At 56.6% G+C, this 16,071-nt stretch overlaps 1 protein-coding gene across 1 annotated transcript in view; it reads left to right on the plus strand.

The window, feature by feature from the left end:
• The window catches only part of KLF15 (Kruppel like factor 15), a 17,826-nt gene extending 2,104 nt beyond the window's left edge, over positions 1–15,722 (plus strand). The window contains exons 2-3 of the mRNA XM_032412077.1: positions 2,667–3,767; positions 11,473–15,722. Coding sequence (XP_032267968.1) covers positions 2,692–3,767; positions 11,473–11,641 — 1,245 coding nt within the window. The 5' untranslated portion in view covers positions 2,667–2,691 and the 3' untranslated portion in view covers positions 11,642–15,722. The remainder of the gene's footprint in view (positions 1–2,666; positions 3,768–11,472) is intronic.
• Positions 15,723–16,071: the final 349 nt, after the last annotated feature.

Consider the following 16,071-nt stretch of genomic DNA (forward strand, 5'->3'; position numbering starts at 1 on the left):
CACTACCTTACACATTCAAATTACATTGTGCTCCCCCCCCGGTGCGCGCGGGCGCCCCAACTTGCGGGGGCCGGTGCCTGCGGGGGGGCACACGGACGCCCCCCCCCCCCCCCCCCCCGCCCTCCGGCAGTGACCTCAGAGCTGAGATCTAAATAAGGCACTCCCACTGGGAGCACTGGGGGAAGTGGGACCCACAGAGAGGGCACAGCCAGTGTGGAGTGAAGCAGGTGGAGGTGAGGTCTGGGAGAGATGGGCAAGGCCCAGATGCATGGCTTCTGGGAGAAGAGGGGGTCACATTTCTCCTACCCTACCCTACTATACTTTCTTATTTCCCCTGCTCTCTCTTTTTATACCATTTCATCTGTGAATATCTCAGTTATCAACTATAATACCATCATGACACTTAAAAATATTAACTAATTCTTTATTATCATGTAATATTTAGTTGGTGATCACATTTCAGGGGAGAGTTTTAAGTGGGCAAGAACATGGCCTGATCTGCCTCTTACCACCAGTGAAGGCCTGTTCCTAGGTTCCAGGAAGGTTGGAGCCCCCTGATTCCTTAGGATCACAGCGGAGGGACAGAAAGACCATGTGTTCACCTATTTGGAGGTTAATCCTAATGGCTGGTACTGACCAACGCCTGCGTGTGCCAGCCCCTGTAGTAAGTGTTCAACTTGTGTTAGCTCATTGAACTCTTTCAGCAACCTGGCAACTAGGTACCACTGGCAGCAACCCCACCCAACAGACCAAGACACAGACACAGAGAGGTTGCCACCTGCCTGAGGCTGCCCATCTAAGTTGCAGAGCTTCCTGCTCAGAGGGTGGGTGAAAGGAGTGGTGGTGGGGCCTAGGGCAGTGTGGGCTCGTTGCCCTTCCCATTATCTGGCACTTTCATTCCTTCTCAGCACCTGATTTGGTGACTAGTGTATATTTTGAAACTCCCAGTTTTAAATCCTCAGATGAGTATTTATAATCAAAGAGCCAAATGTCCTCCTGGTAAAACTGCCCTGGGGTGCAGACTTGCCAAGGGCATCTACCTTGCCTTACTATCCTGGAGCTCCGTGAAGCTTCCTGGATAAGGGGGGAACTGAGGTCATTGGGGCCTGGAACAGGTGGGGAAACTGAGATTTGGGGAGTGCACAGCTGATGATGATCCTAGCTGGCCCTGAGAGGTCTCTGTCCCTGGCCAGGCTTGTTGGCTTGTTGACTGTTGGATAGTGCTGTGTGCCAGTTCCAGGAGTAGTCCTCGAGACAGAGCATAGGGGTGGGTGCAGAGTGGTGACAGGAAGCAGAGAATCTCTGGTTTCAGATATAGAATGTTCCCTTTTCCCGAACCTCACTGGTCACTGGGTGGGGACAAAGGTCCACAGAGGTGGCCCCATTACAGCCGTACACTGTTGACTTTCCTTGAACACCAGACCTCGCATGGCCTTCAGAGGACGCAGATGTCCCCTCTCTTCTCTGTTGATATTCTCTGAGCCCCTCCTGGGCACCAGCTGCCACGCCAGAAGCTGGGAACACAGTGGAGACCCAGCAGCCTAGCCTGCCCTCATGGAGTTCATGGTCTAGTGGGGAGACGGGAGTTAGCTGGGCCTTCCTGAGGTGGTGAGTGCTTCATGGGGTATAGGCCAAGGGCATCTTATCTCCCATCCCACTAGGTGGCTATGAAGTCAGAAGGGGGTAGTGGCCGTGCAGGTGCTCTGGGACCTGGGTCCACTTTTGCGCTCGTGAGTTATCACCGTGCAGCAGGGTCCTGTCCACCCAGTGGTAAAGCCTCAGTAAAGTGTCTGGGTACAGTTGAGAGCATTTTGTTCTGTCTCTGCCTTTCCCATTTCACAGAGGAGGCAGGTGAGGCTGGAGGGGTCTGAGAACGGGAGGGTGGATGAGCTGCCCCGCTTCAGATGGGGAAACAGCCTGTGAGGACAGGCGCATATGCGGTCTCTAATCTATTTCTTTTTTTTTTTTGCCACAAATTAGACTTGCCTGATTAAACTATTGACTGCCAAGTTAAGGTTCAATATCTGATAAAATAATTTTTTAATATGAGCATGGCACATTTAATATTTGGGATATACTTATGTTACAAGTTGCTTGTTTTTTAAAACCTGAAAATCAAATTTAATTGGGTGGCCTATAGTTTTATTTGCTCAGTCTGGCAACCCTACCCAGGCTCTAACAACCACAGGGGTCAGAGGGCAAATGGCCATTCTCCTACCCCCTTCCAGTGACTCAACAAGAATGAAGCTGAGGTCAGGTGTCCTCAGCAATGCAGCCACTCCAGTTAGCTGGACGGGGTTCCCCAACCTTGGCCGTTTCAGGGTACAGAGAGCCTCCTTACGTCCTTTCTTGCTCACATGCACCCACGCTCAATCATTCACAGATACATGGGTGTTCTTTCCCGAATTGTTCTGGAAAACCTGTTTGAAACCAAAAGTACCCTGGATTGTGCAATGGGCTTGGAGAGCGCTCTTTTGCAAATAGGTGGTGCAATTTTGGAAAACACTCTTGCAGACAGAGTTCTCCCACGGGATGGGATGGAGACAGGATCCAGGCATTTGGCAGTGGGAGACTGTGGGTGGGCAGCGGGGTGGAGGCACAGGTCTATGAGGTGGCAGGTGAGCATGCCATCCTCCTGATCAGGCCTCCTTTGTTCCTCTCTGCAGCCGCCAACGGCACGGCCAGGCCAGCATGGTGGACCACTTGATGCCAGTGGACGAGACCTTCTCGTCGCTGAAATGCCCAGTTGGCTATCTGGGCGGCAGGCTGGCCGGTGGGCGGGCATACCACAGGCTGCCCTCGCCCCTCTCGGAGGATGACAGCGACGCCTCCAGTCTCTGCTCCTGTGCCAGCCCAGACTCACAGGCCGTCTGCTCCTGCTATGGTGGTGGCCCGGGTGCTGAAGGCCAGGACAGCATCTTGGACTTCCTGCTGTCCCAGGCCACGCTGGGCAGTGGTGGTGGCGGTGGCATCGGGGCCAGCAGTGGTCCCATGGCCTGGGGGGCCTGGCGGAGGGCACCGGCACCTGGGAAGGGAGAGCATTTCTGCTTCCCCGAATTTCCTGTGGGCGACCCCGATGATGTCCCAAGGCCCTTCCAGCCCACCCTGGAGGAGATTGAAGAGTTTCTAGAGGAGAACATGGAGCTGGGGGTCAAGGAAGCCCCAGAGAGCAACAGCAAGGACTCGGAGGCCTGTGGCCAGTTCTCAGCAGGGCCCCACAGGAGCCACCTCCATCCTGGGTCCGGTGGGAGAGAGCGCTGCACCCCCCCTCTGAGCAGTGCCAGTGTGGGTGGCAGCCAGAGCCCAGGTGGGGGGCCCACATCTGATGGCCCCATCCCCGTGCTGCTGCAGATCCAGCCTGTGCAGGTGAAGCAGGAATCAGGCACGGAGCCTGCCTCCCCTGGGCAGGCCCCAGAAAGTGTCAAGGTGGCCCAGCTTCTGGTCAATATCCAGGGTCAGACCTTTGCACTTGTGCCCCAGGTGGTGCCCTCCTCCAATGTGAACCTGTCCTCCAAGTTCGTGCGTATCGCTCCTGTGCCCATCGCTGCCAAGCCCGTTGGGTCGGGACCCCTGGGGCCTGGCCCCACCGGCCTACTCATGGGCCAGAAGTTCCCCAAGAATCCTGCAGCAGAACTCATCAAAATGCACAAATGTACTTTCCCCGGCTGCAGCAAGATGTACACCAAAAGCAGCCACCTCAAGGCCCACTTGCGCCGGCACACAGGCGAGAAGCCCTTTGCCTGCACCTGGCCGGGCTGCGGCTGGAGGTCAGTATGACAGGTGACGGGCCGGGTGCTGAGCATGACTGGCTCGTCTCTGTTCCCCTGGGTGTGCGGTCAAGGCCTGGCTCACCATGAGATAAGGCTGATTAGGAAGGGGGGAGTGGGGTCTGAGCTGGCATGGCTGCCCAGAGCTTTCCTTGTCCCTAGTGATCACTAAAGCCTGAAACCAACTGGTCTCCGGTTTCATAATGACCAGGTAAGGCTTGCTGCGGCTCATGCTGACGGTGAGGAGCTGGGCCATGGCAGAAGGGCTCTCTTAGTAACAAGGGCGGCTATTTTAGAAAGGTGGAGTGAGGGCTGTGTATCAGAGGGGCTGTGGCCATGTGCACACGGCCCCCTCTGTGCCTCACAGCACCCCTAAGGGTGAGTACTACCCTGACTACCACCTTTCAGCTGCGGGAACAGGCTCAGATCGGCTAGGTAACTTGCCCAAGGCCACACCACATTGTAAATGGGATTCGAGCCCAGAGGGTCCTGTGTCAGAGAAGTCACATTCTGGAAACGCCGCTGTTTCCGCCAGAGGGACCAGCTTCGCTTGTAGATGTTCACGGACTCGTGGACTGGGCCTGGTCCTTGCGCCCCTGGAGGTACTTGAAGGTGTATTTGGGGAACTTCAAAGGACAACCAAGAGGGGAGGACCAGGCGGGGCGTGCTGAAGTAAAGGTGGAGGAGTCCTTCCAGACTCCACTCCGTGGGGTTCAGCAGGGGAAACCAGCTCTCAAAGGACAGGGGTCTTGCTCAGGGCCACGCAGCCAGTGGGTGGCAGAGCTGGATGGGCCCCCAGGTGGGCTTGTGCACCTTTTCCTGAAATGCAGGCAGCCAGGAGCTCCCGTGCTCGGGGGTACCACGGCTGGGCTCTCCCCAGTCTTTAGGATGCCGACCCTGGAGGAACGCGGCCCCCCCTGGGAGGGTGGCCTGTGCTCCCCACGTTCCCAGGCTGTGCTGCGCGGCCGCTGCTTTGTGAGTGTGAGAGCCACGTGGCGTGCTCATCGGTGTGCGGACCTCACAGTGGGCGTGCAGCTGTGCGTGTGCACGTGGGTACATGTCTTGCTTTCTTAGTGTGCGTCTTGGCGGTTGGCATAACCCCACGTGTTTGGGTACCTCGTCCGCGTGTGTGCATCTGTGTGGGCGTGACCGATGGGGAGCAGTCGGCAGCTTCTGTTTTCTGGAGCAGACTCCTCTGAGAGCGCGCCGATACCCGATGCGATGCTGCAGCCTCTTTCCATGGAGGGCTGGGCTGGCCAAGGAAGGCACTTTTCCCAAACAGCTCTGGGGTTATGGAGCCCCTTCCCGAGGAAGGGTCTCACCCAGCCGCTGCCCCCCAAAGGCACCTGTCAGACAGGCCCACGTGGCTTCTGCAAGAGTGGGCACAGTGTTAACGTCACATCCCTCTCTGGGCCTCCCGCCACAGTCTGCTGAGTGGGCCTTGGGGTGACCGGTGCACCTGTGGGGACACTTGTGAGGCCCAGCGCGGTGGTGGGTATGCGGTGTGGGTGGTCAGAACTTGGGTGTGGGAAGAGAAGCTGAGACCCTGGGGCCATAGAGGTAGGCGCTCAACTGTAGAAGGGAGGGGCATTGTGACACCCTGGCTGGGTGATAGCTGGCAACAATGGCGGGGAGCCTCAGCCTAGGTCAGCCTCCAACTTGCTGTGTGCCCTCGGGGAGGTCCCCCCTGGCCAAGCCTCAGTTTCCTCATCTGTGAAGTGGAGGGCCTGCTCCGTACCAGGGTCAGGAGCGGAGGGGCACTCAGCACCACCCCCTTCTCATTGGTGGTACTGTTACTCATACAAGGGCAGAGTCTGAGAAGGGTGCCATTTTGGAGGTACCCCAGACTCACAGGGACTCTTCTTGGATGCATTTTCCTCTTGGTGGGGGACAGGGCTGTGGAGGGGTTGAGCATCTGGCTGGACAGAGCACTAGCTCAACTCATGATGGGCTCACCTTCCTGGGCACTGTCCCCTGGCCACTGCTGACTCTTGGCGAGTGGCCCCTCCGGTCAGGATGAGTCTGGGTAGGGCCACGGGGAGGAAGGGTGTGGTCCTTGGTAAGGCTGCCCACTTGTCCCATTCCCCCCAGGAGGAGGGGACCTGCCTTCTGGGCTGTCCCAGAGAGCAGATGGAACGCTCAGCCCAGAATGCATCTTAGGGAGGCAGATCTCAGCCCCAACACAGTAGCCTCTGGAGGTGGTGAGTTCCCCATGGTAGGAGGTATGCAAGCAAGTGGGGGTGGGATTTGTGGAGGGGATTCAGCTTTGCCACTGTGTGGGCCTTGGAACTGGTCTTCTTGCCCAGGACCCTCTTGCAGGGGCAGGCTGGTGTGTGCCTGGCATGGCGAGGTCCCTGTGGAGCTGATCGTGGAGCCATCCCTGCCTCCAGCCACTCCTAGGCCTTCAGAGGGCCTCCCCAGCTTCTCCCAGTGTTCCCCTGGAATAGGGTCTGGCCTTTGGGGGGTTACAGGTGATGGAGGCACAGGGAGCTGAAGGTGCCTGCCTTTTGGGAGAGCTATTTCTCTGAGAATGCAAGAGTCCCTGGTTGGCCTTCAGAAATCCTGAGCCCCTGGAGTTGTGTACAGATGTGCATGTCCCTTGTATGTGGAGGGAGCCCTTGCAGTAGTTGGGCGGGAAGACAGACCGGCTTTGGAGCAGCTTGGTCTGGACAGGACAGCAGTAGTAGTGATGATGACAGGCGCCATATTTTCCAACCACTTACTCTGTGCTGGGCACTGCTCTAACCTTCCACAAATCCCTACCCTTGCTTGTGTACTTCCTGCCATGAGGAACTCATTACCTTATGAGGCTATTCTGGCCTTTTCATGTGCTTTGGCACACTTAGATTCCTATCCAAACTTCTCATTCTGGTACGATCTGCTTGCCAACCTCCCTTCCACAATGTAGGCTCCCACTCAGGCCCCCACCCTCTCTGTGCCCTCTCTGCACCCTCTGTCTCCACCACTTTCCTCCTGATGGCAATGGTAGTTGGTCTTGCGATGGCCCCTGCTTTGTTCTACACATGTCACATAGATAAGCTCGTTGAGTCCTTACAACAACTCTGTGACACAGAGGCACCAGTGTGCATTTCCCAGAGAGCCCACAGGGATGGAGCTAGTGGGCATGGCTCTGGGTGTGCCCTCGGGCAGGTGCCTCAGCGCCACACTGACTCACCAGCAGTCTGGTGGGCATACCTTTCCCACCTGGAAACTCGACACCTGTAGCTACTCGGCTGGCCTTTCCCTCATCTTCTCTCCCTGTGTGCCTGGGTACCATAATGGCTGGGTGTCCTCTCTCCCCCATGAGGCCAGCAGCTCTTTCAGGTGTCATGCTTCTGGGCTAGGGGAAAAGAGCCAACCACAACCACGGCAATAACAGTAGGTCCTGATGCGTGCTCTGAATGTTCCAAAGCAGCTCATTTAATGCCCCAAACAAGTCTACAAGGTAGGCATCAGTATGCTGTCCCCATTTACAGAGGAGGAATTTGAGGCACAGAACAGTTAAGTAAGTTCTTCTTGGTCACACAGCTAGTGAGTAGCAGGTCAGGAGTTCAGCCCAGGCTGTTTGCCCCCGCCCCGACCTCCTCCACCCAGACTCAGGACCTCTCTCTAGCCCCCAGGGCAAACCTCCCGTGGGAGGTGGCCTGTGCAAGTGGTGGGAAATAGGATCTCCACCTGCAGCTGCTCTTCAGGCAGCACCCCGGCATACTTGCCTGCCTTCTCATATGGGGAGCTTCCCATGCCCAAGGCTGCCTCTCTTCCTGGTGGCCCCAGTGAACAGTTTGCTCTTTATCCTGCTGGGTTGGTTCCGGCCCTGGCACTGTGTCCTGTGCCCCTCTGTGAAATGAATGGTGTCCTCCCCTCCCCCCCCACCCCGGGCATCATTTGCCAGGTAACCAGCCCCCACTTCCTTCTGCTTTTGGTCCTGAACCCAATATTCCTTGTCCCCTCCTCTCTTGGGACGTGGTTCTGGCATCCTTGATGGGGCTCAAACCAGACTTTTCCTATCCTGATCTAACTGTCTGGGAAGTGGCTGTTTGCCTGCCTTCCTAGAAGTTTCCTTGCTACACTCTCGGACACAGGCCCCCTTTGTTCACGGCAGCAGAACGTCCTGTTCCGGAATGGCCAAGCTGTTCCATCCAGAAAGAATACCCTCCTTCCACAGCTAATAGGAATACTAGTAACTTTTAGCAGCCCTGTGTGGCAGGTACTGTGGTCATTCCCAGTGGATCTGGAGGCCCAGAGAAGGGTGGTTGCAGGCCTGAGGCCCCAGGGCCAGGATGGGGCAGGGACAGGATTCAGACCCAGTGGTCCGCTCCTGGCCTGCTCTCTTGGCCCCTGTGTCACTGCTGGTCCTGTTCAAGGAGGCATTCTCTAACTTCTTCCCTGCACTTGGCAGAGCTCCCAAGTGGTGTTGGGCGGGTTATGCACTGTACCACTACTCTAGGGAGCACGATTCCCATTGCGGTCCTTGAGACCTGACTATTTACAGTAATGGCTTTCTGGCTGATGGAAGGGACGCTTTGCACAAAGGTGCGGGGTGTGCCAGTTGTGGGGCTGTCGTGTTGGCTGCCTTCCTCTCCTGCACCTCAGCAGCAGGAGTCATGGTGCTGTCCCATGTGCCCCTGGACATTGCTGCACTGAGCTCCTTGCAGGTAATCAGAGCTCACAGTCATTGAATGATTGCCATGTGCTGAGCACTGTTATAAACACTCAGTGCCTTTTACAATCCTCACAGTCCTGTGAGGCAGAGCTGTCAGTTCCCTGTCTCCAGGTGGGGAAACTGAGCCTCAGAGAGCGTGGTGACTTGCCCAGGTCACCAAGTGGCAGAGCTCACTGCCTGCAAGGCCTGAATCTTAGCCACGTGGCCTCATTCCCACTGTGTGGCCTTTAGGCTCCTCCAGTGGCTGCTGTCTGGGACAATGTGTGTGAGGGTGTGAGGTAGGGATCTTCTGAGGGCTCAATTCCCAGGGATGGACCCCTCAGGTCACAGGATCCTGAGGCAGCAGGGAAGAGGCTTGCAGGTTGGGACAACTTGTTCTCAGGCCTGGCTCTCCCTCAGTGTCCCCATGGTGAGAGGGCCACTGTGGTCTTTGTGTCAACTCCTTTGGCCTCTGAGACGAGTCCCAGAAGGTGGACGAAAATCCCAAGGTCTTCACTGCATGAGTGAGGATACAGGCCTGAGAGGGTTCCCAAGCTTGCTCAGTATCACGCAGGGCTCCTGGTGGGGTGGGGACCTGAAAGGATCCAACCATTCTGCTGGCTGTGTGACCTGGAAAGCCCCTTGTCCTTGTTGAGCCCTTGCTGTGGTATTGTCAGTTCTCTGGGACTGATCCTGGTGCCCAGAAAGGGCTCACCGAAGGCTATTGCTGGTGGCGTTGTTTCTGTGGCTTCCTGCTTGCCCCTGTCCTGGGCAGGCCCACCTGTTCAGAAGCTGTATGTTCAACTCCTGCTGGGGGCAGGTGGCCCTGGCCTGGGAGCGGGGTTGGGGCTCTGACCTCCAGGGTGCATTGATGCCACTTCCTCACTGGCTCAGGGCTCCAGTGACACACACCACCTAACCCGGCAATGTGGAGGAGACCGGGCGCTCTGCAGCCCCGGGGGGGGGGGGGGGGGAGGCAGGGCACGGCAGGGCGCTGCGCCAGGACCTTTGCTCTGCCGTGTGGGGATGCTGGATCAGGCCCTCATCACTCGGAGCCTCAATTTCCTCATCTGGCAAGTGGGCCAGTCCGGCTTCCATTATTTCAGACATATGCTGAGAGCGTTGCTCTGTGCCAGCCTCGATTGGTGTTCTGGGGGATGATGTGGGGTGCCAGCCTCCGAGTGCAGAAACCTGGCTGTGCTATCAGGACAAGGCCCTGGGCCCCGGAGTAGCTGAGCCAGGCTGAGCTGCCTGTCCTCTGTGCTTCTGGGCAGGCTCCCTATCTGGTGCTCAGGCCTTCCTACTCCCCAGCTGCGCCTTCCCCAGGGCATGTTCCTTCTAGTCCTTGGCAGGCTGTGGGATTAAGGAAGGCCTCCACCCACAGGGTCAGGTGAGAGGTAGGCTACCCATTGGCTGGTTTGGGGACAGCTGTTCCAGCTAACCTACCTCTTGCTGTGTGGCCACAGGTTCAGGGAGGGGCTGCTGGACCTGTGTGTGTGTGTGTGCACACATGTGTTCATGTATGTGCATGTGCACCCTCATGTGCTGTGACCGTGTACATGCATGTGTGCGCACACATGTAGAGTGGACACGTGTGCAGTGCACCCATGTTTGTGACGTGCACATGTGTGGCATGTATATAGGGGTGTGTACGTGTGCGTTGTGTGGTGTGCCCACGTGTTTGTGTGTGCAGGTGATGAGACTTGAGAAGAATTCCCTGTGACAGCCCTACATCCTCCCGTGGGTGCTTGCTGTATCCATGCTTTCATGTAAATGCACTTATTGGCCACCTGCCATACGCCAGGCCCTGGGCTGCTTGTGGGATGGATCACAGGGAATGAGACACATGTCTTTCCTCATGGTGCTGATGGTCTAATGGCACAGACTGACATTCATCAGAAGTTGAAAACGAATTTAAAATTACAGCAGTGGTGGGGCCAAGAAAGTGAGGTGCATTTTGTGTCGCAGGAGCCTAGAATGGGATGCAGTCCTGGAAGGCTTTCTTGAGGAAGTGACATTTGAGCTGAGCTCTAGGGATGGGGGGAGGGAGCAAGAAGAGGGGAGGGAAGAGCATTTCAGATGGAGGGAACGGTATGTGCAAATGTCCTATGGCAAGACGGACCAAGGATGGGTCAATGGACCAAGGTAGAGCACGGTGGAGGACAGTATGTATGTGTGGGGAGTGGGATCTCATTGTCAGGATGAGGGTCATGGGGTAGGGGGAACTTCAAATCCCTGAAGTCAGTGGCAGCGGTCTGAGCCCTGTGGCCCAGCTGGGACCCTTACCTCTCCCCTTAGCAGCTGCTCACTCTCAGTGGCCTCTGGGCTGTGGGAGCGCTTGCTTCCAGGCAGGCTGAGGCCAAAGGAGGGAGGTGGCAGGTGAACCATTTAAAGTTTCAGAAGTACCTTGCAGTGGTGTGGTTTTGTCTGGTGACAGCGTAGGGGACCCAGCCTTCAGGAAAGCAGTGACCAGGAGTGGGGGGGGGGGGCTCAATTCTGAAGACCCTGCCTCAGCTGAAATGAAGACAAGGGAGAGGAGCCAGGGGCTCCCTGCAGTGCTGGGGAAGAGATAGCTCTCCCAGGCTTCGCTTTCCCCTCAGGAGGGGCTTCCTCCTTTGGACCTTCCTAGAACCCCAAGTTCTGCCTAGGGGGCAGCATGGGGTGCAGCTAGCGGCAGTCGGGGCCAGGGTGATCCTGCAACTCACCACCGGAAGGGGAGAGGGAGGATGCTGTGGAGAGTAAATCCTGGGCTCTGGTGGGCTTGACAGCCTATCAGAATATTTACCACTGCTCACAGGCCCAGATGCCCAAGAACGGACCGCTGTGCCACCACTGAGGCTTTTACTGACAGTTCTTGCCACCCTGGGGGGCGGGGGGCGGGGGACAGTGACTTTTCACCGGTGGATTTAGAAGTAACTCGGGACCCGGAGAAGTGTTGGGGCCGCGCCTGCCGTGCCTGCCGCGCCTGCCCGGCTGGGTAGAGCCCTGCACCTGCCGGCTGCCTTCTGGGTGGGCGCCTGGCGGGGCGGGCCTCGCTGACCGCGGCCGGTGCGTGTCCCGCAGGTTCTCCCGCTCGGACGAGCTGTCGCGGCACCGGCGCTCGCACTCGGGCGTGAAGCCCTACCAGTGTCCTGTGTGCGAGAAGAAGTTCGCGCGGAGCGACCACCTCTCCAAGCACATCAAGGTGCACCGCTTTCCCCGGAGCAGCCGCTCGGTGCGCGCAGTGAACTGAGCGCCCGCCAGCCCCCGCCCCTCCCCCGCCCCGTTATTTTGTAGCAATAATTTATTTGCCTCTTCAGAGGGACGTGACAATGTTGCCAACCCACTTTCTGAAGCCCGGGAAGTGCAGGAAGACGGGGGCTTGCCTGGGAGGCGGGAACCCAGAGCCCCCAGCCCGCTGCCTTTCCTAGGAAGACCTAGAGCCACACCCGCGCCCCCGGGGGCTGGGCCCCTAGCACCCGGGCTGCAGGCTGCAGGCCGGCCTTCCCGCCTTCGTGCCATCGTGCCTTCCCGTGGGCCGGCCTGTGCTGCAGCGGCCTGGGAGCCTGGACCTTCTCCCACTGGGCTCCCTGCCTGGGCCAAGGCTGGCACTTTTTTGCTCAGAAGAAGTAATGTGCAGTTTTGAAATGTCAGTTCCCAGAGGGAGCCATGCTGGGAAGAAGGAAGTAGGCCAGAAGTCCAGGGCTGCACTGTGGTGTGAGGGTGGCTTTGTCCAAGATCTCCCGCTCAGCCTGACTACCAGAGGGTAAGAGCAGGGCAGTCAGGGGTGCAGAGCCTGGCCCCTGGGCAGATGTGGAATTAGGCTGAGAAGCCCCCTCTTTGGGGGCCTGGCAATGCATGTGCTTGAGTTAAAGTGCAGGGCAGACAGACAGATGCAGGCTAGCCCCAGAGCATTTGTACCCAACATGGCTCATCCCCTCATCCCGTTTCCAGACAAATCCAGACACCAGCCTCCAGGGTCACCTTGGGGAAGAGAGGGGAGCAGGCTGCATTGCGTGTAGGAGAACTAGATAGAGCCTCCGAATCCTGATTTAGAAATGCATTCCTTATTTTGTCTAGAAATTAATATCAAATGAACTAGCTTGTTTTGACAGGTTTATTTCACATCCTATGAATGTATGTAAATAAGCTGTACATAGGTACATCTACATAAAATATCTTTTAATAACATATCAACATTTGTGTAAATTTGAAATTAAAAAATCTATAAAGCTGGTGTACATATGTTACAATTATGTATATTTTCTTTGGTCCTTCATAAAAATATATTTACTTTGCCAATAAAAAGAAAAAAGAACTCAATAACTTTATGGCATTCATGTTTTCCTCTGCTTTGCCAGGAAATGGAGGTGATTCTGAGGTCTGAGGGCTGAGTCTCTGTGTCTGTGTTTGCAGCATTTGGGGGACCTTGGTTTGTACCCAGAGGGACATGAAGACCCCTTTGGGATTCAGCCCCAGGCGCAGCAGTGCAGGCTTCTCAAAGCAACCCCACCTCCGTGCTGGCTGCTGGGTTTTTGCTCACTGCGGTTTCCTGGAGGGCTCCCTCCCCTCTCTCCACAAACCCAAATCCAGCCCCTATCCCGGCGTCACCTATGGGAGGCTAGCACAGGCTAGGCCAGGCCCACAGTGATCAGTGCTACTCTGATGTATTGTTGGAGACCCTCACTCAGTGCTCCCTGTGCAGGCCTTCAAGCATCTACTGAGCACTCACTGTATGCATGGTGTGCCGAGGAGACTCCCTTTAGGAAATGGCATGTTATTCCCACCTACCCAGGACATTGTAAGTGGACTGAGAGCTGACTGGCAGAGAGGAGCCTTGGAGAGGCCAGTACGTGCAATGAGGCTGCCTCCTCTACCCATCCGAGCTACTCTGAGTTCTAGGGAGACAAGTCCTCCTGAACTCCCCCAGATTTTTGGGATCTCCACCATATGCTTGCACAGTGGAAGTCTGAATGCTTCCACCTGTCCTGGGTGGGTTGGAAGCTGGGGACAGTGGGAGCCAGAGAACAAGGAGAGGCCGTGAGCTAGCAAGGGAGCTCAACTGGGTGGCTGAAGTTGGGCAGGGCAGGCTAGGCCCGGTGGCTGGTGTGACGAGGCTGCCCCAAGTCTCCTGTCCACGTGAGGTGAGAGGCGAGAACCTTCCAGAGGTGACCCTTTCCCCAGGAGCCCAGTGCAAGCACGGCAAGTCTTTCTTAGTGACACCCTTGGAGATGGTGGCAGGTGGTGATGCACCCATGGATTTCCAGCAGAGAGATGTCTAATCAAGGGAGATGTGTGCACGTGTGCACGCATGTGCATGAAGTCGTGTACTTCTGAAGGTGGAAGTCCTTGTTCCTGCTGATGGGAGCCACCTGCCACCGTCATCTTCCCTGTCTAGTGGGAGCTGGCAGACATGAAGCTTTCATGTGCACCCAGCACTACAGCATGGGTGATTGGAGATTGGGTATTCCCTCCTGGCCAGCTCTGGTCCTGCGGAAAGGACTCGGCCTTGTGACCTCTGCCCTTTGCCCCTGACCAGACCTACCCTCTGTGGTCAAACACACTCTGGGGAAACGAGGCATTGATTTCCAGGCGCATTAATGTAGCCTTTCTTTATCCATAAATAAGCAGTGGAGCCCAGATAAGAGGAACAGTGAGTGGAGGTTGAGACGGTCTTACTGGAGGAGGAATAAGTCAGTGAACACATGCCGCTGTGATGCCAGGCACCGACCTAGGACGCTGCTCACTTCATCGCAGTGTGTGTCCCCCGAAGTCCACTGCACCTAGCCTGCAGTCCTCTGGCTAACCTGTCCTGGCCATGGTGAGGCTGGCCACATGTGCAGGGGGGGTCTAAGCCATCACCCTCAATCCGGGCTCTGGACTCCCCACCCGATGTGTGTGTTGGCACCTGCCCTGAATGGGCAGCACAGCCCAGGTCTCTGCTTTCCAGAGGGGTCAGCTGAGAGGGCTGGCAGGGACAGCAAAGCAGAGGGAGTGTAGCATGAAGACCATTGTCTTTGGAGCCTCACTTCACTTTGGGCAAGTTTGTTAAACCTTTCTGAGTTCAGCTTCTTCACCCTGTAGGATCAACATGACCGTCCCCAGGTCACAGCATGGTTGGTGAACAGTAGGTAGGAGAGTGTGACTTTGAATAACAGCAAAGACCCTTCCTAGGGTGTGGGCCTCCTCTCAGCCAGATGGAAAAGCTGGCGGATGCAGGGCCTCTGTTCTCTGCTGTGGCCTGCGCCTGCCCAAGCGCCACCATGGTGGGGCCCGTGGGAACGCCGAGAGCTCTGTGGAGGCACCTGGCTTGTCTCTTGCCTCTGAGAAACCCCCATGCCGCCACCTTGGTCACCCTTTGTGACTTCTGTGACTGGAAGAGTAGTGTTTGTCTTGGCCCATGAGCCAAGAAAGCAGATGGAGCCGGCCAGCGTGCCCCCAATTGTTTGCAGTAGAGAGGAATCTGGATGGTTGCAGAGCAGAAATCTAGCCTGGGACCCTGCCCTGCACAGTACCCCTTCCCCAAGGCACACAGAGGGGAAGAAAGCACCAGTTATTGAGCACTGTACCAGGCAGAGTATGGGTTAGGTCGCTATAACAAAGAGACCCCCAAATACCGTGCCTTACACAGGTAGAAATTTATTTTTCTCTGTTGGAACAATCTGGAAGTAAGCAGCCTCAGCTGATAGGTGGCTCTGGCATGGGACAGCCAGGCTCCTTTTCTCCTGTTGCCCTCCACACCCTAGAGTCTGGTCCAAGATGGCTTGCAGGGTATCAGATGAGCCCACAGAAAGCAGGCAAGGGGCTGCACGTTCCCTCTCCCTGTGGAGGCACGGGCTGGGATTTACACAGTTCAGTCCCCTAGTGTCTCCTTGGCCAGAACCTAGTCACATGGCCTCATCCAGCAGAAGGAAAGCTGGAAAATGTGGTCTTGATCTGAGAGGTTGTGCGCACAGCTAAAACACGGGGGTTCCACTATGGGAGAATACAGGGGAGCATGGGATCTGCCTTTCCAGGGAGCACATCCAGCACACCTGGCACCGTGCGTACAGCGGGCCCTGCTGCTCTCCTGGCAGAGCAGCCCTTGGGCAGCATGGCAAAGGCGTGGGGGGCCTGGTGGGTCTGCTCACCCATGGCCTCGTCCACGTTCTCGGAGGGAGTCTTACTGACGGGTGTGGGACCAACAGTCAGGCTTCCAGGGACAGCAGGGAGTCACGAAGGGGAACCGTGGGAAAGAGGAGCTAAGACACTTTGGTTGACAAGCCACGGCAGCAAATGGCAGAATCCTGACTCATATGGACAAAAGTAAACAAAACAAAACCTCATAATGTCATCATTGTCTACTCCTGGATAGAGCCCTGAATCTATACAAGTGTTATGGGGGTTGGGGAACAGAAACAGAAAGACCCCGGGTCCAGGCTTCTAGGTAATCGTAGTTTTTCTTGCGCTCTGCGCGTTCGGAGTACCCAAGGCCCCAGGCAGTGGGTTGAGGGGAGACGCTGCTGGGAACGGGTTTGTTAGCCCGTTGGGGTTGGGACAGCAGTTGATGTGACTTGGGGCTTTGAATGTCACATAAGGGGACCAAGAGTGAGGGCGGAGTCTGTCCTCTGTGTGACCAACACCAAGTCTAAATGGAAAAAGACCTCAGATGGAAGGGAGCGGCATTCAGAAGACTCAAAGAAA

This window comes from Phoca vitulina, unplaced genomic scaffold (assembly GCF_004348235.1).
Source record: "Phoca vitulina isolate PV1807 unplaced genomic scaffold, GSC_HSeal_1.0 scaffold13, whole genome shotgun sequence".
NCBI classification, from domain to species: Eukaryota; Metazoa; Chordata; class Mammalia; order Carnivora; family Phocidae; genus Phoca; species Phoca vitulina.